Here is a 25,247-nt window from a genome sequence, read left to right as displayed (position 1 = left end):
TGATTGGTCCATCAATAAAAAAAAAATGAAACGGGAACAAAATAAATTGTTCTTTTTACAGCACTATTAGGTTGAGACATAGGTATACTGAAAAATGTTGTGTTAACCATACATACCCCAGCACATCCAAGGAAAAATCGCACGATGACCAGTGCAATATAATCCAATCTCGCAGCTGCTGGGCTTATTATAGTCAAAACAGCGCTGGCAAGAGATGTAACTAGCACCACATATCTGGGACCCCAACGCTCAGCTGCCATGCCGCCGACCAGGGAAGTAATAGGATAACACCAGAAATAAGATCCAAGGATTGTTGCTTGCTGATCTTTTGACCAATTGAATGATCCACCTCCAATCTGGAAATATAGTATAGTTCATTCATCGCATCGGAGAGTTTCTTTTTTTTTAACTTTCCTTCACAAACTCTATATTTTTCTGTACTATGATTACTTTATGGAAACTAATATCTAGGAATATCATTTGTCATTGTACACATGTATTATCAGTAATCATTAGTATATCAGGACAGTGAAATTTGTATTTTTTTATTCATTAAATTAATAATATATTTAGTTTCATTAATTTATTCATTTTCATTACAGGTACAGCTATTTATTTTATTTTATTTATTGAGGCCCAAATTAATTTAATCAATTATTGGCGACTTAGAGTCCTCGCAATACGGCCAAATATTTATGTTAATCACAAACTTTGTGATAGTCTTTGAACAAACGAATCTATGTATGACCTCAAAAGTACATACTTTAACTCATACAGTACGCGGGGTAGGTATTACAAAGTATTTTATTACCTCTACTAGGTACATTAAAAGCAATTTCGACGTGTATACAGCGTGAAAAATCATTACATGGTCAGAGTTGCAGTAAAAAAAACAATTTACGTTAAGTATATTTTAAATGTCGATAACAAAGACAAGTTTTCTAGAAAACAAAGAACATATAACATAAATATTGTCCTATTATTATCAATAGAATCAGTGGTAGATTTACGACATGATATATTTTATATTTATTGCTCACGAATGTACCAGATACGCGAATTACGTATAAGTAAAAATAGCCGTATGCATGACATTTCCGACGTGAATCAACTATAATTTTGATGTATGTTTTGTACTGGAAGAGCTATCTCACCTAAACAATTTGGCTATTTTTATTTTTTATCCCACTACAAGTTAGCCCTTAACTTCAATCTCACCTAATGGTAAGGGACGATGCAGTCTAAGATGGTAGTGGGCTAACCTATTAGTTGTACCATGGAAGTCAATCTACCAAATCAGCTATTCTTTAAATCGATTTTTTGCGTTTTTGCTTAGAATCTATTCTTATGCGAGTTAACACAATAATACAGTTCACATTAGTAGTTACAGAGAAAACCATAATATAAACGGTTAACATGCTATTAACGAAAAATTTAATTATTTTGCGATCGCAAAGACGTAAGAACATTCATCATAAAGTTGATTAACATTTTTATCTGTAAGTATAGATCTTTTTATTCTGGAGACAGGCACTGTAAGTTATGGGCAGCAGCTAGTAAATTAAAATATAATTGTTTCGTCATAATTAATGCTTATTAATAACGGAGTTATGTCAAGTAGATACACTGACTTATTTTCTGAGATACACGCATATTAAGCTTTTTTTAATACCTACGTGTCACATATACCTCCCTATCTATTGTAGATAAACCTTGAATGAAATTAATATTTATATTTCACCGTGTTAAGATCTACTATGTATATAGTTTATCTTTATTGTAGGACATGGTAAAAAAACCATTTTAATCGAATATTTTTTGTCGACCTACCTAGCCTAAGTCTTATAAGGTCCCGGGTATACCCCTCAAAAGCAATTTGAAAATTTATGATTTTTGAACTTTCTCCGATTTTGTCTGGCTGCAACCGTACATCAAACCTAACAGCTCCTAACCTACATACTAGCCAACACAGACGTGCCGTAAAGCAATTAAGCGTTGGTACGATGCCGCGTAGAAACCGATTAGGGGTATGAACAATTACCATACCAAAAGGTTAGCCCGCCACCTTCTTAGACTGCATCGTCGCTTACTGCTCACAGATATTGAAGTCAAAGACTTATTTGTAGCAGAAACTGTAGAATAAATAAAAACTAATACTCTTCGCTTTAAGAGCATTAAACCTTAGGTTTTACGGCTAATTACCATAAAATTAATAGAAACAATTATGTAAATTTTACCTGTCTAGGCGCTTCTCTTATTTCGGGGATGTCAACATGCCTTAGAGACTCGTTAAGCACCTCATTGTCAGTGTTGCACTGTGATCGTGATCTGCCACAAGGAAATTATCTATCAGCTGCATGCAATTTGCAAAGTAATGTCCCACAGTTGGGCTCCTTTTTCTGGAGGAGTAAGATTTATTTTTTTTTCTTACCGGTCTTATAATTTAAACAATATTTCCGTTACTTTTTAACGCAAAATTTCTTTAAAAATTATTAAGAAACTATTAAAAGCACACTTGTTTAAAGAAAATATCTTTTTATTTTCGTTGGTTTTATTTATTTTATCGCACTTATTTATTTTGTATTTTTGAACCATACTGCTCTAAAAAGTAATGAAAGGATTGTTTTACATTATAGACAAGTGAGTAAACTGGAGAGTACTTGTTCTCATACGCCACTATTATCACATATAAAGGTCCCCATTAACAGGTAAACCGTCGCAGCGATTGCACGCAGATCGCAGCGTACCATCGCTTCTAAACTGCCATTTATACAGGTACATTCGGCCACTGCGACCTATTCGTGCGTATCGCTGCACCAGTAATTTCTGCAAGCATTTTGTCTCAATAAATGTGGTGATGTGTAAACGGTATAGCAGCAAACTCGGGACAGACTTACGTGAGTGTACTGGCATGTCAAAACTCATCAGATTGCATACAATCTCCAAAAATCCTGCAATGTAGGTATATGGACGGACACGTCTATAACTCCAACTATAATATATATATTTCGATCAATACAATTGGGATGCATTAAGTTCGTTATTTTATTTTGTATATTATTACAAACTCATTCCTTCCGGAATTTGAAAGAATACTACTTCTGGGCCTAAATAGGCAATCATAGATTATGCACCATTAATTTATGTATTTAACGTTATGCGATAAAACGAAACAATGAAATGAGAAGTAGCATCATTAAAATTCCCAGAGGCCATTGCTATTTTCATTTTCTACTGAACTGGAATCTGTTCCGAACAGGTTCCAGAATTATTATGAAACTTTGTTTAGCGACCGGGCTGTTGCTGTTTCCACATAATTAATCTATTTCTATCAAGAGCTTTCTCACATAGTTTCTCTAATAACCTATGGGGAGAAACAGAAACATTGGGACCAAAAAGGTTGCAACTGCACTTACGGACTTATCTTTTAGTACCATCAGTAAATTAATGTCTCTGCACCACTGGGCTCAGGCTTTTTTGTGGGAGAGTGGGTTTAAGAGTTTAGACCCTCTATACTATTCTACGCTCCATTATTCGGTGGCCACGGTGTAACATGTCCTCTAAGGATAACACCAATTTCATAACTCCGAAAATGAGATACCTAAGTATTAAAGTAGAACCTAGACCACTAGACCAATGGACCCAAAGTGAAGAAAACGTAGCTTGTGTTATGGGTACCAAAATGCCATATATTTTTGTCTATAGATAATATACATAAATACTTATAATATACAGATAAACACTGAAACAGTCACTGAAATTCAATCGTGTTCATCACACAAACATTCTTCTGCCCACTACGCCAATCTGCAATCGTAACGTTTGCTTTGATTAAAAGCTGTGAAAATTCCCACATTTTAGAGAGCGCTATGGCTCTGGAGATGTGTATGGAGATCCCGGGCTCAAACATTGGTTTTGGAAATTATAATTTCAGATTTTTCTTTGGTGATGTCTAGTGGGAGGCTCTTTGCCCGTCTAGTATTCGTCCTACCGAAAAAGACATGCCGCTAAGCAGTGGCGTGCACTGGGTTTCTTACCAGGGTATGCATACGACAGGAAATTCCTCCTCCCATATGAGTTACATATGAATTTTAGGGTAGGCAGTGCTTTCGTGCATGTATGAAGTGCATGCCACTGCTGTCAAGCGATTTAACGTTCGATGTCGCGAAGACACCCAGCAGGAGTATGGCTTATGACTGCCATACCCCAAACAGATAAGCCTAACCATCAGGTGAGATATAGTTATAAAGGGCTAATTTGTAGTGGAATACAAAAATACATGATAGTAGATTCTGATTAATAATAATAATAATAATATTAATAATAATAAAAATCCTTTATTGCCATACACTATTGCTAATACAAGATTAATAACTAAAAGAATCATCCATTAATATTAACAATATGGCAAATGGCCGCAAACTCAGCCTTATGCTGTGCATTAGCAACAATGCTCAGCGCTGATTTTCAGTCTGCACCAGTATCCGACTGAGCAAACAACCGCGACGCCCGAGTAAATTTAAGAAAGAAATTTAAATAAAAGAAAAAAAAAAATCCAAACTACTAACGCAAACTTAAATTAAACAAGTAGGTAAATAAAAAATAAAATGAAATTGTAGAAAAAACAAAAAATAAATACATAACATATACATAATTCCAAACAGTACTCATTTTGCATAGACAAATCTCGCTGCTTCAATTTGCAAGTTAAGGTATAAATTTTTTAGCTTGTGTTTAAATACTATTTCGCCAAGAATATTATCACATGTACGGAACGGAGGAGGAAGATCATTCCAGATCTTGGCCGCAGCGAATCGAAAGCAGCCCCTGAACCCTGCCTTACATTATTAACACAGGCTTTATCATATTGCCCATATGTTTAACACTGTTCATTCTATTAGTACTTACGAGATATTTCTAGCGGGCTGAGGTACCATTGCAATCAGGTTTAAGCTCATGTTTACTCTTAGCATGTACACAACCCAGCAGCTGGTGAATAACATAAGCCAGAGATTAAACCTCACGGGAACTACATCTGAAACAAAAAAAAAATATTAGTACAGCTTATCACTCAAAAGCACGCGTTGAAATCTTTTCCACTAAAAAAGTATTTTGTGTAATTTAACAATCCCTATTCCTACAAACACTTTTGTTGTAAATGCTAAATTGTGTTTATTTGTTTATTATTTTTTCATGCGGTAACGAAGAATAAAAATGCTATAACTTGTTGCATAGAGATGACGTTTACATATATAGGCAACTTTTATTCCAGTTAAATCAAAGCTAAAACAGCTCTATAGAATGACTGGTTCAATGCTAAGTAAACAGCGCTATCTCACTAGTACACCAGTGTCGACGCAACTAGTCGCCAAAATGTGTACGTAGTCAACAAAATGTGTACCGATCTATGGAGCAGTGGCGTGCATAGAGGGTGTGCACAGGGTATGCAGATGTTATAAAAATGAGCTGTGTTAATCCAGTACGAGTAATAAGGGTAGGCTTTTTATAACTCGTACTGAGCTTATTGTAATTTTATATACTCTGCATACTCTGTGCATACCCTCTATGTTCGCCACTGCTATGGAAGGTGATGGAGGAACCTTGGCGGTAGAGGGATAGAGGCTTATTTTTATCCCAGTTAAATTCACCGTTCTTATCTGATATAACTAATCTAAAAAGCGATTCCGGATTTCTTCTTGATAAATTGCATACATAAAATAAGTCAAAAGCTTTAAGTATCTCACTAGTACATCAGTTAGCCCTTGACTGCAATATCACCTGTTGGCGGTCTAAACTGATGGCGGGCTAACCTGTTAGGGCGTATGGTAGTCAAACCCCAAATCAGTTACTACGCGACATAGCACCGGAACACTAAATTGCTTAGCGGCACGTTTTGTCGGTAGGGTGGTAACTAGCCACGGCCAAAGCCTCCCACCAGACAAACATATACATTTGTAGCTCTAAGCTAGATTGCGCAACCAAATTGGTGGCAGCCGCCGGGAGCTACGCTGATAGTGCAACTAATTATATGGATGGTATCGATAGAGCTATTTGGCGTCTTACTCACTCGACCACTCGATATCAGTGGCATGGTCTGTCCTTATAACAAAAGAAGTGTTACTCTTTTCGACGTCTATTTTGAAACTGATAATCCTAGCCCATGCTTTCGCTGGGCGTGTTTTCGTTTACCACAAGAAACCAAGAAGGCCTACCAGTTGCTACGCCATTGTGTCCTCGTGAGATGACAGACTTGGGCTAGGAACACCTAAACTTGTCTAGTCTTGGACCTTCTCGTCTTTTTATACCTAATATTATTATAAATGCGGAACTGAGTTTGTTTGTTTATTCTTTTTATCGTTGGCATTTAATAATAACTTGTGTAAAGAAGTAGGTATATTAAAATAGTACCTAGTCCAATAATAAAATACTAATAACTAGATGTCCACGCTTGACTAGTTATAAGCATAAGACATGTGACAATATGTGTCTAAAACATTAAATAAACTGCTACTTAATGAAGTTTATAAGTACTAACATACCGATACGATCAAGTAGAAGAAATCATAAAAGTCATGATGACTTTAAACAATAATAATAATTTAAACTATTCATGCTATAAAATAAACGGTGTATAATCTACCATAGCTAAGTAAGTATCTCTGTAATTTTCTGATAACTACCGTAGATTAATCACCAACAATAAGTATTTGTTACAAATACATAATATTATATAAACTATGAAAATATAATTCATGTTGGTATTCGATGCATGTCTGTTTATGGCTTTAAATTATTTAACACATATAGTTTAATTGCTTCGTTGATCAAATGCTAGGCAACCAGAATTTTCAAATAAGGATTCGGGACTCAAATCTTATGTCGGGCGAAAAATTGTTGGGTATTGTGTTTTGCGAACCCGCCTTGCACAGCGTGTTAAAGGAAAGCCCTTCCGTTGGGTGGACTGTTGTAAGCTATTGACATTGATGATGACTGTGTTTCTTCCATTAAAGAATTTTCAGCATCAGCACTATAAGCCGTCATTCGAGATTATTATCACTAACTTGTTATAATAGTCAGTAAAGCCCATCCGCATTAGACCACAGTGGTAACTCTATGTTCTATACCGTATCTCCTATGATATATAATGTGGAATGTGCCCAGTTGTGGGACATTCATAGACTGCGAATAATATTAGTTTAACCGGTCGCTAATGTGAGATGCTATTATTACCAGTTTCTCTTTAAACAAATAATTATTATCATTAGGTACATGCTTGCTATAAAAAAATCAGACAGGTTTTTGTACTAATTAGATGTGTCGGATATCTAAAGCTGTCCGTCTCGAAGCGTAATAACGCAAGTTACATAATTTTGTAAATTTTTAGGACCTTTTTAGCATCGAATGAGAAAAGAAGTTTACATATATGTAATGTTATTTTTAAACCTAACCAATACGATTGAAGTATCGATATCGTTTGTTGTAGTTAGTAAGAGATACTACATGAAATTAAATTAATACAACATTTTATAACTCTATGGAGTCTATAAAGAATATAAGTTTGTAAATATTTCAAAGGAGTTATGTCTTATTTGCAAGTTTTTTTAAGTTTAATAATGGCCTTTAACATTTCATTGCTGCCTAAAAGGCATCTCGTAACGGAAAGGGTTGCCCATAATCCCCACGCTGGACACACTGGTTGCTGATCGGAGTAGATGGTAATAGTAGGTATAGCCGGACGTTCACCATAATATTATTTCCTTTAGTCGCCTCGTACATCACCCGCGAAAGACGAGGGGTGGTGAAAAATGTATTCTGATTTGCCGTCACGTCACAGCTTTTAAAATACTCGGGTACAAATCATTTCTTATTTGTGCCCGGGTTCGGGTTACCCGGTTACCTTGTACCGGGGTTAAACTTGTTAAACACTCAACATTTTAAGATTTGGACCAATGTAAAACTGTTTTTGTATTACGAAATAAAGATAAAGAACACAAAGCTAATATGTACCCACTGATTAGTCTAATATTTTTACTTTTTTTAATAAGTTCGTTTATAAAACTGTATTTTTTTCATTCGTTTCTGTATGTCTGTACCTATCTGGGCCGCGCATCGCGCTGAAACTACTGAATGAATTCAAATGAAAGTTTGCACAATTTGAGGTAGGACATAGGATACTTTTACTGATTGCCGAAATTCAGCTCAGTTCCTTTGGGAGAGTGCATGAAAGTATTTGACGTTTTATAACCATTACTCTGTGAAATGTTAACCGATTAAAATAATTCTTCTATCTATTATATAATAGTTAAATTTTGCCAAAATTTATTCTAGATCTGATGAATATGATTGGAGATAGAGGACAGAACTCCTCAGCGGATAGCAGCAAATCGCTCACATAAGGCCTAACAATACTAAATACAGAAAGTGTTGTCACATTTTTTAAAGTTTTAGCACTGAATAAAAAATGATAGAAATTGACTTGGTTAACCTTTAGCATACGAATCAACTAACAATGCGATTTAGGTTCTTCCTTTAACGATCACTATTCTTTGTAAGTGATAGGAGGATACTGATTAAAATCAAATTATCTTTTAAATTTTCAAAGACCCATCCATTTACTGACTTGGGTAAACGTTGTTTAGCTCTATTAAGCCGCACATTATTTGCAGTAATTTGTTATAGAGCCGACCACACTTTTGTCGTTTATTTAAATATTTTAAAATGCTATCTGAGGTTAAAGTCATAGGTTTGTATAGATGGCAATGCACCAGTAAAATTGAAAAAACTTTACGTTTATTAATTGATTTATTGAGGTTGTATATCTATGTGGGTTATTAAAGCCGCAGGGCACATCTAGAATTAAAATATAATTGTATGTTTTAAACATTAGTTATTTTTAAAATATTTATGCTTACCCTAGCAATGGCAGAGGTATGCTTTATTAACAAACAAGAATAGACGACTATTTAATCACTTTGTTTGGAAGTGAATATTCACGTCTTTATATATAAAACACGAATATAAAATCGTGGAGACTACAGACCAACATTGGACTGCCAGCTTTCAATCGCTTACTAAGCGAGCTAAGGCCACCGGGTGTTGTATGTAGTCTCCTTAGGAATATTATCATTACATCAAAGGTACTTGTACTCATGATTTCAGAACACAAGGTGACATTATGTCGATCGCCCAACCGAGCCTAATCGTTGTCTAGATACACGATGATTATTAGGAAAATTTTGCACCATGCAACATTACTAGCTGTTTTCCGCGATTATGTACCTACGCGTTTGTTTTACTTTTTTTATAAATCCCATGGGAACTTTTAAACCCAACTTAACGGATCGTATTATAATCACAAAATTGTGTGAAAGGTTTTAGTGACAAGTTTATTTTTTTTAATCGTGCGAGGCAGTTGCCCGGTTGTTTTTCCGGAACAAATGTCTGTCTGTTCCAGATATCGATAAAAACCGGTTGAGCCAAACATGGGTAACAAAGAGGCACTCTTTCGAATTTATAATTTAGTAAAGATATAGGTGGTGACGCCATTTTTTTCCATCTTTGTGAATGTACCGGCACGAAAGCCTTGACGGATTTACAAAACGAAAAACAAACCTCCCTGGAGATTTCCCAGACATGCAAGATTTCTTATGATGTTTTCCTTCACCGTTATAGCAAATGATATTTAATTATTCAATTAAAAAAACAAACTCGGACCCGCCGAAAGTGAAGCCGAAGTCCTAACCACTACGCTATCACCGCTTTAATAAGCTGCAAATAATAGTGATAAAAATACATCTCTGAAGATTTTTTTAAAACAATATATAAATTAGGTAGTAAGCTGAATTAAAAAAAACAGGTTGCCAATAAAATTAATCAAATTTAAAATGGAACCACTGTAACTGAGTAAATAAGAACAATTTTCGCCTTTAAAATTTATTTAGCATCTGTATTTTGGTATTTGGTACCAACCTACTCATAAAGTGTGGCACGATATTGAATTAAATTAAATAAATGAATATTTCTTTAACATTACATAATACATATATATGTAGGTATATAGAATAAGTTTAATTAGTCGAAATGCACGCTGGCTTGTTTGTCTAGGTGTAGGTCTATCAATATGCAAGACCCAAATGGTGAATAAAAATTGTAATATTGTATTCTTCTAAAAATCGTCAATTAACTGTATAATAAGTTTGAATGCTTAAATGTTTGTTGAGAGTGTATAACGTGACGTTTTCGTTTTCTTTGATTTTTTCTTTTAATTCTAATATACATTTGGACGCGCATTGCTAGTACTATGTAATTTTCGCTTGCTTAATCTTGTAATAACCGGACAGGCCAACCAGTTTGGCCGGACATTTAGCTAAAAAGGCCGGACCTTACATTATTGAGGATTTTGTCTCTCAGTATTAATACACAAAAAATATTTTGTAAAATCAAGCTTTTTTTGGTTATCACCTGCGCTCAACCACGCTAGGCGCTCGCTCGTTTGTGGAATGTAATAAGCCTAACAAAAGCCGGACAAGCCGGACATTAAGGCGGGTCACGCAATCTAAAAACCTAACTATGTCCGTCTTCATCCGGACGCCTCGCAACGCTGTGTATACATAAGAGGGATAAAATCCTAAGGACGCCATCGCAATGGCGGGCGTGCCTTGGGACTCGAAATCCTCTGATATTTGTGCCCCACCCGTTGCAACTTTAAATTCTATTTTTTTTTAAAAAACTATAAAAATAAATAGGCATATATACTAGATAAACCTCATTTTTATCTGGTTGATAAAATAGGTATATGCGTCATATAATTTGTAGGTAAACGTACGACAAATTAACCATAAAAATAGTTTCAGGAAGTGAACATACAAATCACACAAGCGGAATGCCATGGTGTTTTGTGTTGTGACCTCGACCAACCAAACATAATACCAAGCCCAAATAAATATGGCTCCCTGTAATATACCAGCATAATACGACCTGGCACTATTATTTTTTGAAGTAAAACTTCTTTAGGCGCGACTAGTACCTAACTCAGATTTTTCTGACAGAAGTAACGCTTACGTCAGACGTCTGTGTAGTTTCCGCTATTTAAAAATAATAATTTGGTTTGGTCGTAAGTATATGACACGCTTCTTGACTTATACGCCAGCTATAGTTGGAAAAATGTAATAGGCCCGTTTTGACATTTGTGCAAGATCATAGAATGTAACTTGGAACGAAACTGAAAGAAACAAAAAAATAAAAATCAATTACATACAGTGTTTTAAAAAATACGTAAATTTTTTTGGGACGTTAAATAATATGAAAGAATATATCGCGAGTATTCTTTTGGCGCTTACTTCATAGTAGCATGCAATTTATAATTGTTGCGAAACGTTCCGAAAACAGTTACGTTCTCAGTCTTTTTTTTTTTTATACTAGAGCTGTAACCATTTTTTTACTGAATATCGAAATTAAATATTGTGTAGTTATCTTTACTGCAAAGAATAAGCTTGGTTCTCAAAATGGGTTCTAAATAATGAGTCTGAGATGATGTATCTGACCAAGCGGCACATGACTGAAGCGTCCCCGCGCGCACTGCGCAGTTTTTCGTTCCTCATCTTGTAAAGTTGACTGTGCGCTCGTTTAAGTTTGATATATATTGTTTACTATTACGTTAACTATGGCTCTTCTATTTTGGACATTAATTTAAACATAGTGATTTGACTCGATTTTTGTGTTTGTTGTTATATATACACTAACTCTGTTTCAACATGTTGAAAAGTGGACGTATAATCAACAGCCAGTCACGCGTATTGGTTGTGAAGTTAAAGGAATACTTTGAACGAACGAACACTTTACAATACATAATAATATCAATCAAGTACTGATACAAACTTGAATTGATTTATCGTGAGTATCGAGTACAGAGTCTTATGGTTCCATAACTAGTTACGTCGCGATGACAAATGTCAAAACGGGCCTATTACATTTTTACGACTATAGTGGCAAATATCATAATGAATTAGGATTATTTATTTTCAAATGGATCAATTGTGAATAGCAAAGTGAATAAAAATTCAACAGATAAAAAAAAATTAAATTAAGTTTTTTGAAAATCTCTAAATATACTTGTTTATTATTTAAAAAGTATGTAAGACATTTGTTGTGAACATTTAGACCCTGCACCATAGAAAGAGGCAGGCACTACTAGTTTCACGTTGTATGCTAAAGTAAAAATACTAATCCGGCGAACAACGGGTTGTAATTTTTTCTTTATTATTTTAGATTTTGTTTTTTTGTTTGATAGGTCGGGAGTGTGCGACTCGTAGCTATGTTTAAAGATAATCATTCCAAGATTGCCGACGCCACGAAAGGGTGATTGACATATTTTTTCACATTTATACACTTTTAATTTTTATTCGTTTTGGGAAAAGCATAAAATCGAATCAAGTTATAACTTTATAATTTTTATTAGTGTTTTTCCTACACTTGCTAAAACAGTCGCTATAGGCATATACTAATTTCGGCATCGATGGTAGGAGAGCCGTAGCTGATTGGAAGAAGCGCTCAGGCCGCGATTGCCAGAGAGTCGCAGGTTCAAATCCTGTCAGTTCCAAAAAATTTTATATGCTTTCTAAATTTATAAAATCGAATCAACTTGATTGAATCGAAACAACTGATGTTCCGGGGTGTCCAAGCTTTCGTGTCGAAAGGTTAATTAGGTATGTTACATTTAAGATACCTACGAGAAGGTACTCGATATTCAATTAAACTTCTCATACTTATCTACCTCCGAAATTATCGCAGCCTAATGTAATTTAGCACTGGGTTGTAACAAAAATAAACCAATCGTATCGATCGAGATAAAAATCCTATAAAATCACGTCCACAAATCACGCAATTGTAAAATTCTTTTATCGTTAGCATTCTTTAGCGTCAACAATACTCCGGTATTCGATAACATAGCTAGTTCTACCGGTAATTCATCTGTTAATGTTAATTTACTGTATTTTGAAAACATCATTCTTTAACGTGCTACTCGCGGGCTGTTATGGAATAATATTTAAGGATATTCTATGCAAAACGCAGACTTTGGGATGGATACTCCAGTATGGATAATGTGTACATATGTATTGTGTACCTACACGCAGTCTACCCGCATTTTTAACACGGCGTGAGAAGTCCGCGGAGCAGTCCGAAAAACATCAATACAAACGCGCATTCGAGGTCTCCATAGCGTCAATACAAATTTCACTTACAAATACTTGATGAATAAAAGCTATACAATAGCATTGTTATCTTCTATTATAAACCTAGAATTGCGTTTAACTCCTACTCTTAACTCGGTCACAGTAAAGTATTAAAGCTTATATATTCACTGTGACTTGGTGCTAGTAATCTATGGTTGCCTGTTTGGCGGTGCTATGGTAAATTTCAAAAATTGCACCTGCTTTTAAGAAGCTATTAACTTTACGAACCTTCGTTCCAGGTCTGGGTACTTTCTTAGATATTATACTCTATGGAAAAAAAAAGAAACATACACGTTACACAGGTACAGAACCAAGATTAGATAGGTATGTTTAAAGGTTTCACATTACGAGGGAGCAGGAAGAACCTGATTTGAAACAGCGTCATAGGTATATGCTGTTAACCCTTGTCTCCTATAAGAAAGGAAGATTGGGCCGACCTGGAACATATATAAGGCTGATATCTAACTTGCAATTATAAATCGTGGATTTAGTTCCAACCAGGTTCCAGTTCTATTTTGTACTAATACAAGACTATCGGGGTAAGGCATGAGGTACAAGTAACAAATGACCACAGAAAAGAAATTAAAAGTTTTTCTGTGACTCAAATTTACTCATGATTATGTGTGTGAACGTATGTGTGAATTCCAGTTTAAGTTTTTTTGTCTGACCTTGACCTAAAATGTAAACCTAGCTGATGGTTTGGTTGTCACTGCGTATTTTTACCTAATTATTTTATAGTAATAATTGGCGGATGACCTAGCACCTGCTGGAAAACCTAGCAGATGGCCCATTAATGGTAAGTGAAAAACATATATATAAACAGATCAACCATAGCCTATAAACAGAGCAACACTTCACACGGGCCCCGTGCCCGTGCCGTACCAACTGGGCTACCGCCGCTTCTTAGCTTCCGCTTCAAGCATTATTAGGTACAAATAAATTATGTTTAACTATTCAGTGTCTGTAAAAGTATTCATATAACAAAAGTCATTCAGTATTATGAATATTCATAAAATACCCAATATCTTAATGCCTTTTTTCCACTTGCCTCGTGTAGCTAGGTATACTATATATCTCATGCTTAGTATTTTCATCTATTTTATTCGACACAGGCTAATATATTCAGAACATGTCTCAATACAAGTAAAAGTGTCGTATCATACAGCTGCAGACACGTTGTTTAATTTAAATTAATTATTAAACTTGCGAATATGTTTACAATCAGCTTGAGTTGTTAAAATATCGTCACACAGGGACTGTTAAATGTTATTATAACGATAGCAGGAACCAGAACATTGTCTTTGTAATATACAATTTAATTGTAAGTAACTTCAGTAAGTCAAGTAAGTAAGTTCTAAGCAAAGAGTACTGCATTTTTAACTGTGCTAGTACGGAGCAAAACCGAAACCATAGAATGCACAGTGAAACTATCTTAAAAACCATACAGGTCCGGTTTTGTTACCCAATTTTGGATTGTTTTGGTTTCTCTACAAAATGCAATAAAATCTATACATATAAAAGAAAGTTGTGTTAGTTACACCATTTATAACTCAAGAATGGCTGGACCAATTTTTATGATATTTGATTTTTTGGATTCCTCTTAGAACGGAATAGGATAAATAAGTATTAAAAATATAACATTCATAAAAAAAAAAAAAAAAAATATCCGCGGTACGAAGTTCGCCGGGACAGCTAGTAATTTAATATTGAAAATAACCATATTTTGATAACAACTAGTCTTCGTCGTCGTAAGGATTATTGGCAAGGAGGTCAAAAAATGTCTTTATATCACTAAAAACTTGTATGAAGACAAAAAAACAATTAGGTATCTTATTCAATAAATATCCTTATCATATTGAACCATCATCATCATCATATCGACCCATTACCGGCCCACTACAGGGCACGGGTCTCCTCCCGCGATGAGAAGGGGTAGTTAGGTAGGGATTCCAAAAACAAGTCTATAAAATTAAAGCCGGCAATGTGATGGCGCCTCTGGTGCTGAAAATGTTAATGAGAGAATCACTTAACATTTGCAGGTGATTGTGTGATTTTTATCAGGTGACTTGGCTCGTTTGCCCACCATAAATATAGGAAACAACATCTATCCCATTTTAAAATAATCGAAACTAAAAAATAATTTGCGTAGGATACTATCGGGAGAAATATCTTCATGCATAAATCTTAATTTTACTCTGCTAGTGCCCATGAAAACAAATTCCACAATGATTTATATGGAAAATAATTGAAGATGTGTTCCTAGATCATATATTTAATTAAACGAAGCTAAATAGCGCCACAAGGTAGGTACTTTACTAGTTAACAAACCATTAAAAAGACATCACCTGGATACGGGTATAAATATCGGATGGATATTAACAAAAGAGTAGGTTCAGCTGGCGTGTATAGTGTTAGGAAATCCAATTTACAAATACCTTCTGCTGTGCGCAGACCGCCTTTCTCATACTCGTAGAGAGCAAGCGTTGCTAACATTGCTATGTTATTTCATATAGTAGTTCAGGGGTCAGAGAATAACATATGGTAGGTATGTATGCCTACAGGTTGATAAAGCGAAAGACTGTCATAAGTTTTTTAAATATATATGTAAATTATTACCCTTTTTATAAAATACATTTAAATTACCTATTTACTAACATCATACTATCTTATAATATCAAAACATATACTTTAAGTTTTTAACACTAAACTTCACTACAGTTTGTAATTTACAGGAAATCAATATCAGGTAAGTAGGGGGTCTACCCAACACGGAAAAACATGGCAAGGGGTCTACAACACAAAAAGTTTGGGGAACTCTGGTCTAGATCGTAAGGATTACCTGCGACATAGGATAATCCGTCATTGTTTGGTCATTCCGCTCGTTAAGGACGTGGTAAGCGCAAATACAAATGCAAAAAACAAAAAAGCTTTCCATAAAGCCCTACTTTAATCTTAATGTAGAACATCTTCGTACTGGGTCATAGCATTATAGAAACCGGTTTTGACTTTGTTTTTTTGCAACATAGAATACTAAAGATAGAACAGCCACTATTGGGTATCTAGGTAGGTATATCAGAGCTCTTACCTATATTTATTTAATGAATAAGGTTATTAATTCTTTAAGTCGATCTAATATTTAACCTATTTTAGATTGATGAGCTAACTTGAATTTGTCTGTACCTAACATCAATGTTTCGTGTAGCAAATTTTTTATAAGAAAGTTGCTATAAATTTGATTATGGAATTTCAAAAAACCGGTCAAAAGAAAGTCATACATATGACCGCAATTAGTATTCCATATTATAATCCGTTATTGAACGGGATTCAAGCAAATATGTAATGACTAATCGCAGTACTAATTGAGGTGGCAAACTTTCGTTTTATTGAATTTGAATATGGGTTATGGGCTGATATGAAAAATAACCTCTAAATTATATACCTCTGTATTATTATAGTTTACAAAAAAAAAAACAACTATGAATGATTGAAATGTGAAAATAGATGAAAATATAAAGGTAATAAATAAATAAATAATAAATATACTACGACAGTACACACATCGCCATCTAGCCCCAATGTAAGCGTAGCTTGTGTTATGGGTACTAAGATGATTGATGAATATTTTTAATGAATAACATACATAAATACTTAGAATATACATATAACCACCCAGACACTGAAAAACATTCATGCTCATCACACAAACATTTTCCAGTAGTGGGAATCAAACCCACGGCCTTGGGCTCAGAAAGCAGGGTCTCTGAAAACTCGGCCGTCAAAAGTGATTGCCCTTTTTTTGCCGGTGTTTGTTTTTATTTCCCGTTGTATGTCATGTGGTGACGACAAATCAAATACCTACTGTTCTAACCATCCCTAATCTTCAAACGGCTAGGGGACTATAACGGAGAAAAGGCAGCAGCGTTCTATGTGCCATCTACTGTTATTACCATCTACGGTTATCACCAACCCGTTTAGCGTGGTGATTAAAGGCAAACCCACCAACTGGGCCTTTAGTCCAGCAGTGGACTGGTACGGGCTATCAATGCCAGCTCCCGGACATTGTAAAGAAATAAAATATTTTCAATTCCAAATTCTAAATCATCATCATCATCATCAACAGCCTATTGCAGTCCACTGGTGGACTATAAAGGCCTCTCCCAACTGGAGGATTTGCCCATAATCACCACGCTGATCAGGTGAATTGGTTATCGCAGTAGATGGTAGTAGTAGCACAGAGGACGCTGCTGCCCATTCTCCGTTATATTCCCTTAGTCGCCTCGTACGAAACCCGCGGGAAGAACAGGGGCGGTGACAACCACACGTCATACCTTTCTAAATACCAGTTTGTAACTCTAAACATAAGCTTTGATGCACAAAAACCGGTGCAATCGCTTTTAGGTGATGTTGGAACAAACAAACAAAACGGAAAAGGCATCCAAAATGCAGCAAATCTACCTTACCGTTATGTCTTTAGCTCTTGCAGTTTAAGAAGGATATAAAGGGCTGAAAGGAAGCCCAGGGCTAGCCATAACGTAGCAGCTTAACCTAAACCTACAGAAACTGAGTATAAGCAAAAGGTGACTGATTAACTGGTCTATCAACACGCAGCTCCAACTATTGGACGTTATGTCAGGCTGAATTTTGCCAAACAGATAGCTTTTATGAAGTATCCTAGTAGGCGTCCACTAACAAAGGATTTTTGGAAAAATCATCACGGATAGAAAAATAAGGGGAAGGAATTTGTGTTAAATTTTGAGTTATCAATCATAATTGAACAGCGTGAGCGAATCCGCTGAAAAAAGTTAGTGTTTCCACAAATCTTTTTGAAACGTAAATGAATCTCTGACTTCATTACGATACATAATCTCAATATTAATCTGGAGTTCAGAAATTATTATTGATATTATTAATATAATGAGAAAAGTTTCACAGGCCACTTTTCTTTCATAGCATCGCAAATGCTCACACAGCAACGGATAAATTATTATAAAACATTCTTCTCTAAGTATAAACTTTGTAGACTCGTGCCGTTGTGTTGTACCTTTTCAAACAAGTAGCCAATACATCGTTGAGGTTATCTCAAGAGTTAACCAACGCAACGCGATCAATTTCACAGCTAAATAATTAACACTGATTGTCACTCAGCAAGCTCAATAATGTTCATCAAAGTTACCTGGCCACCAAAATACGCAATAACCCTACCGCAGCCCTATGCAGTACCAGTATCTCGGTGGATAGAAAATAACGTTAGAAACAATAAAATATGATCAAAGACAAATAACTATCAAACCATCATTTTAAATTTTGTAACGTCAGTGGTCGATCAAAATGAATTCATAGAATCTTTATCTCTGTTGGGAATTAAAGTTACAGGATGTAAAATAAGGGTTTATCCTGTAATAACACAGTAAATTTTCAGAGTTTCCAAATTAACTTCACACTACTGAGATACTAAATGGACAGGTTTAACATTTTTGCAAAACCTTAGAAAGCTACAGTTTCACACTCATAAATTGAGGGACTGGTTTGGCCAGCCTAATATCCTCGAATTCTTACAACTTAAGTAGGTACCTAACCAAATTCAAATTCTTATAGGAAAATAACCAACTTTCGTTCCAAATCAATAATAAAATGTATACCTATAAGTAGGTACCACCTATTAATAGATAATGTTGCATCAAAACACCTTTCCCTCTACACATATAACTTATGCTTCATGATATAAAAAGGCTTTCGAATGATGATGGTAGGCTAGCGCTTCGACAATCATGTCCGATGGGAAGAGTTGATGAGGTCTAGGTTTAAGCTCATTTGCCTAGAAAATTCCTTTTAACTACGTGGTAGGAAACGTAGATGCCGGGATAGTGGTATAATTCAGCATTTGCATAAAAATCTCATTCACATGGATGCTTATTAGATTTCGTTTGTATCGGATAAAACGATGTTCGTTGAATTTTAAATAACCTACCTCTAGCCTAGATCCATCATAGACTTGTGACATGTAAATATAATTATAGTTTTTGTAATTAGCTTCCTATTCAAAAAGTGACAATGCAGTCCTTAAAACGGCTTTCCTATGCTATGTAGGTACTAGAAATGGTTAAAGGGTTATCCTTGCGTTCCCTATACGAATCGTGATTTATTTACCTGTGAAGGCACATTAACCAAATCCTCTGAATTAAAACAAGAGCATGGAGAAGCATTTAAAACGATTTAGATCTCACGCAGATATGGAGCTGGTAACATCACCATATTTTTTTAATCACCTTAATTTGCAAATGTCACTCCTCCTTTTGGCAGCGTAATGATAAAAATAGCAAACCGGTCAAAATAAGAGAAGCTACAACTTTGCTAAGCACAACTTAGGAAAAACTGGTTGCTAATGTAGGAATTTAAAAATATTTAAGAAAGAATTTTGTATAAGTAATAAAAAATAATGTATGTTTTTAATTCGTCTCTCCCTGCACCCTAAAATATTTAAATTAAGTATTTTGTTAACTTGAGGGTAATTATGACGTGAACATTCATACTTAATAATAATAAGAAAACTCACCGAAAGCCTTTAGATTTATCAAAGCCATTTTGATTTTGTTTCCAAATTATCCCCAAGACAAAAAAATCCTAGCCAAGCACCGTGGTTGTTTCACACCGCGACGAACATTTTCTTGGAATTTTCTTGTAGGTGGTATATAGGCCGGTCTACCCGTGGACAGTTTGCAAGCAAGTGTGCGAACTGCGAAGCCTGCGATTTAACTGGTGCCTAGCAAGCGCGATGTTGATACAACCAGTGCGGCGTATTGTTGCTTACGATGTTATGCGTACAGAATCGCCGCCTGTTTTAGCGGTAAATTATATTATTGAAATAGAAACTCGAGTGTGTCACAGCGTCGGACATGCCTTTTAGTACGCTTAGATTAGTCAAGTACTTTGATATACATATTACGATATTATTTTCGGAGCTGTCAGTCAAAACTGAACTGAAGAGAGATAGAGAATATCCGTATAAAAGTTCAAGGCCGTCGTTTGAAAAAATTCTAATCGTAAGTCTGCTAAGGATTATTAATTGGGATGTATGAAATAAATGCAATTTATTAAAACCTAGCAATAAAAATTAAATAAATATTCTAGCCATTATAGCCTCTATTTATAAGTATGAGTTTGTATTTAGTTACAAAATAAGGACTATACATAAGTAAGTAATGCAAATTCCAAATGCTTAATTATAGAGAAAGTTATACAGAATCAAGGTTTTAATTTTAAAGAGAAACTCGAGAATCTCCTTCTCTCTGGTAGACTTCACATGCCTTTGAAATATGAGAGCTCTCAGACATGCAGGTTTCCTCACGATGTTTTCCATCACCGTTAAAGCAAGTTATATTTAATTTATTAAATAAGAAAAACACATAACTCCGAAAAGTATTGTGAGACTTTGCGTGCCGGGGTTTGAACTCGGGCCCTCCGTAACCAAGGAACGAATGATTATATAATATTATGTAATACATACAAACCTATGCTCTTAAATGAAATAAATGTTACTTTATTGGGATATTCAAACCAAAGTTATAATAACTATCGGATGGATCGAACAGGGTCTCTAGGTAGGATGGCGGGTTCGTTCGTTATTCTAGTGAAGGTTTTTTTTTTTGTCTAAACTCCCACTAACATGATCCGAGTCTTTGTTATTTCTCTTAGATTTACTGCTTTAACTTATTTTGATTCATAAAAAATTGACGATAAAGTTTGGGCTAGTTAGAATGGCCGCAATGAGTAGATGTTAGATAGATGTTGAATTGATGATCTATCAGCATGGACAGCAAAAATCTCACTTGCCCCACTTAGACCAGAAGCTGGGTACACCCTATGAACTAGCAAAATTTTGTTATAAACTCATTTGAGTATGCTACTCGTATATAATTGCGATTCACTTCTACAAAGTCAAAGCCAACTTTCTCAATTCGATTGAAATAGGTAGTTAATTACATATGTTGCAATATTTAACGACTAGCTTCTGTCTGTGACTTTATGTGCTTGGAATTTGTTGTGTTGTGTTATAAGAGTAGGTTGTTATTGTTGTGGTATCAATAGGTCTTAGCTTAAGTTTTATTCAGCGTAGGTACATTCTCTCCCATTTTTCAAGTTACAGTTAAAGGTTCATTTTGGCCTGAAGGTTTACCTAATAACATAGAATTAAAAACATGCAGAATCCTCAGTCGGCCGTTATTGCATGCAATGCTTAGTGTCCAAAAACAGTCGCAACGCACAGCACACGTCTAACTTTACAGCCGCGTAATGTTGCAATGTTGCTAGGTCACAAACTTTTTCTCATTTTCGCAGTTTATGGTATACGTTTAGATCATTACAATTAAATAAGAACTATCAACTGATAAATGGAATGAAGTTACTAACCGCCTGTTCGAGAAACACTACTAAAGTGGATTGATTTTTCATTCTTCATTATTTGTAATACACACTGTTTCTGTTGTGTCCAAAATATGCCTAATAATCGTCTAATCCAGTGATACAAAGAGTAGTCCAGGTGGGCCTTCAGGGGTATACGGAAAGCTCGACGTGGGTCTACCTTGGCGTGAGATAAAACTAGAGGTTTACAACTAGTTAGTCGGGGTCCAAGACAATTTATCTAGTTTCGATACTTGGGAACAGAAAGTTAGCTTGTATTTACATAACAATAAAGGCAACTAATAAACAAATAAAATAATAAGTTGCCAAAAATTTTATGCCAGCCGTATTTTGATTGAGACCTAAGAAAATCGTTTTAAACCAGTGTTTTTTTTTACCCTCAGCTATTCGACATATGTATTTAAAAAAAATAATGGCCAAAACTTGCGCAAAAGTTTTTGGCTTTGAGAATATAGTACAAATGTAGCAGCAGGGAATCCATTGAAACAAGGTTGGTTACAACAACTAAACTTTCTTGTTTATATTAATCGTACACTAAGTATTAAAATTTAAAAATAAAACGTAGTAAAGTACCTACGTAGTTAACTCGAGATATAATTCGACTAGAAGGTGTTTCATTACTCTGTGCACAAACTTTTAATCATTTGATGTGCCTAACGTCGTTTGTAGACAAATCGTTTTCATTAGCTTTAAAAGTAATGTCCCGTACAAAGGATATCACCACTTTAAGACGAAGATGGTCTTAACCATTTAAGCTACTAGAAGTATTTGTGTACGACGGAATTAGAACCAGCATCTACATATGTGTAAGGTAGCAGCTATTTTTTATCCCGTTAAAAATACTAGGAACGTGAGCAGCTGGGACCAAGATATAAAAAAAATGTATTGGCCAATTGGTAAATGCTCTTGTTTGTCCATATAATAAAATTTTACAATATAAGCAACAGGAGACTTTCCTGTTGCCAATATCGAAATCATTGAAAGGTTCCAGAATAAAGCATTGAGGGTACCCTGATATATAAAAAATCACGATCTTCACAGGGGCCTAAAAATTAAGTTCGTGCATGAAATAATAAAAAATTATGAAAAAACCCTTTTGAGCTAGTAAAGTGCAGTGACGATTAGTGAAGTGAATAGAACTAGTTTTGTGCCAAGTATGAAGTAATAAGCTCACGTGAAAAAAGTGAACGTTAAATCGTTAAAGTAGAGAAGAAAAACTTCAAAAAAAATAGCTTTAATAACTCGCTATTTATGTGCCTTAGATCCTATAAATGCTCGTTGGATGTATCGTTAGCAGTAGGTAGGTACTGATGACTTAGCCAGTGTCCAGTCGCAATGGTGAGTCGGAAAGAGGAGCATAATATTAAATGGAACTCCTCAAGAACAAGACACAATACCATCTTGTTGGTGCTCAAATGCAAATACAATTAATATAAGAACAGTTTAATATTAAATTCTGCAGATTTGTGCCCAATATCGGTATTTTAGTAACAAAAAACTATACATTAAAAATACTAAATCGATAGCTGTGAGTGAACTTCGCGCGCTTCACATCCCTCGTTAACGCTAATTTAAAATAACAATAAAATTATGGTTTAACGACAACTCTAGCAGAATTATAGCCAAAGAAATAGAATAATATTAACATAGTGATAGATAGGAACTTGTGTAGTGTTTATACTTGCATTGAACTTGACTCTCTGACTAGGCTCAAAAAGTCAGGAACCATTAGCGTTAAGCAAAATTTAAAAAAAACTAACTTGTTAAAGCTAGAATCTAGAGCTGTTTTAAAAAGCTGGTTAACCTGTGGCTTATCTGTGGCTTTAAGGGTTTGACTATGGAGGGTAGAGGTAAGGAGAGTCATCTTATATGGGAGAAAAGTTGAAAAAGTGTCCAAAAATCCTCCACAATGGCGCTGGTGGATGCACAGGGTATGGTATGAATGTAGCAATCGTAGATTAATTGAAGTATGCCGAGTTAAAAAATTTAATGTCATTATCGACTAAAGTAGTTAATTATTGAGAATTTCAACAACTTACGTTGTACAAAATATTGTGGTAAATATAACCTTACAGATTTATTATAACCAAACGTGCGTTTAGAGTGATTTTATTTCGTAAACAGTAAATAGTACGGTATTTATATTTGGCGCTTCTTTTAAGAGTTACCCTGATGCAAATGTGGCGCCATCCTAATTTAATACATTTTGACGACACTTTTTCATATACACAGATGACTCTCCTTACCTCTACCCTCCATAGGTTTGACACTACGGTTTGACATATGAACTGAATGACTACGTTGACACTTGACACTTGCGACTCGACAAGTGACTTGAAAGTCTTGAAACATCAAGTTGACATGTACGTCAGAAAAAGGAAAAATTAAATTCCAAAGTTCAAAACTTACCTACCTTGATTAATGATTTAATTAAGTAGCTGATAATACTATAAAAAAATGTATGCCTTTTCCTTGTCTGATTGCATAGTTTACATGGAGTACACTAGTGAACGTTGGATAGCAATTATTTATTCACTTACCTGAAAATTTTAATATTATTAAGATAAAACGGAACAACTTTTTTGCGGCAAGTTTTATGAGCGTTGCTATCGCTTGCAGTAAGTTAAGGTTTAGTAGAGTAGGGGGAATCATTTCGTGATTTCACTATACACTTTGTGGTAGTTCATAATCGGACACATTAATTGTTTTTAAAATGTTCTTAGGACGAATTGCACGATTGTCTCAACCTTTGTTACGAAGAAACATACACGTAACACCGAAATTTAACCAAGCTATGGCCGTCGACGGTAACTATATACTGGCTGAAAGCTTAAAAAAACAGGTAGGTGTTAAACCTTTTTCTAAAATTTGGTGGGGATCACTACATGAGTGATTTAGAAAGTTAATCTGAAATCAATAAACATACTAAATGTGTCATCTCATTGATGTAGTAATTAATATACATTAGAAGTTATGAGATAACAAAAAATATATTATTAAAATATGTTCTAAATATTAAATTACTTAAAGCATTGTACTTTAATAACCTCTAATTTAATTTTTATTTGTCAACCTCTCTGTTTTTCAATATATAATAAACTGTTGGAAAATTGGGTTTTGAAAATATAAGAATACAATTTATTAAAAAATTTATAAAAATAGTTTAATGATATATTTTAAAAAATAACAAGGAGAAAATGTATTCCATGTAAACAAGGATGGAAGCTATCTCTGTGCCAAATTTGGTCAAGATTGGTTCTTCTCTTGATCTGTAGGAAAATAAACATTTAAGAATAATATATAGGTAGTTTTTTATATGAAAATCTTTTATATATATATAATAAACTATATTAAAACCTGTGATTACAAATTTGAAAAGTATCCTAGATACAAAAAAACAGCATACATTTTTCAAACATAGGTCTTTAAAATATGAATCTTTATAATCCAAGAGTTGATACAAAATTATAAGTTGAAACAATGTGTTTATTAAAACACATTTATTGCAGCAAGGTTACTTTATAATTGATGCATTTCATAATGACAAGGTCATTTAAAAGCAGTTGCTATGTGCTAATCTCTGCCTAGATAGAAATA

General features: G+C 34.6%; 2 protein-coding genes across 4 annotated transcripts in view; one reads left to right on the top strand and one right to left on the bottom strand.

The window, feature by feature from the left end:
- The window catches only part of LOC120630867 (sialin-like), a 27,170-nt gene extending 2,781 nt beyond the window's left edge, over positions 1-24,389 (bottom strand). Inside the window, exons 1-4 of one of the 3 annotated variants that reach the window (XM_039900176.1) lie at positions 24,191-24,389; positions 4,909-5,035; positions 2,238-2,328; positions 117-356 (exon numbers count right to left, since the gene is read on the bottom strand). In XM_039900176.1, coding sequence (XP_039756110.1) covers positions 117-356; positions 2,238-2,328; positions 4,909-5,035; positions 24,191-24,302 — 570 coding nt within the window. In that variant the 5' untranslated portion in view covers positions 24,303-24,389. Of the gene's footprint in view, positions 1-116; positions 357-2,237; positions 2,329-4,908; positions 5,042-19,785; positions 20,139-24,190 lie in introns of those variants that run through there. The other 2 variants (XM_039900177.1, XM_039900178.1) reach the window with 2 other exon arrangements.
- LOC120630865 (2-hydroxyacyl-CoA lyase 1) overlaps positions 24,149-25,247 on the top strand; it is a 13,329-nt gene continuing 12,230 nt past the window's right edge. The window contains exons 1-2 of the mRNA XM_039900175.1: positions 24,149-24,268; positions 24,374-24,492. Of these exons, the coding sequence (XP_039756109.1) occupies positions 24,247-24,268; positions 24,374-24,492 (141 nt within the window). The 5' untranslated portion in view covers positions 24,149-24,246. The remainder of the gene's footprint in view (positions 24,269-24,373; positions 24,493-25,247) is intronic.

The sequence above is a fragment of the Pararge aegeria genome, chromosome 17, assembly GCF_905163445.1.
Source record: "Pararge aegeria chromosome 17, ilParAegt1.1, whole genome shotgun sequence".
In the NCBI taxonomy this organism is placed as follows: domain Eukaryota; kingdom Metazoa; phylum Arthropoda; class Insecta; order Lepidoptera; family Nymphalidae; genus Pararge; species Pararge aegeria.
This window is presented reverse-complemented; position numbering and strand designations above follow the sequence as displayed.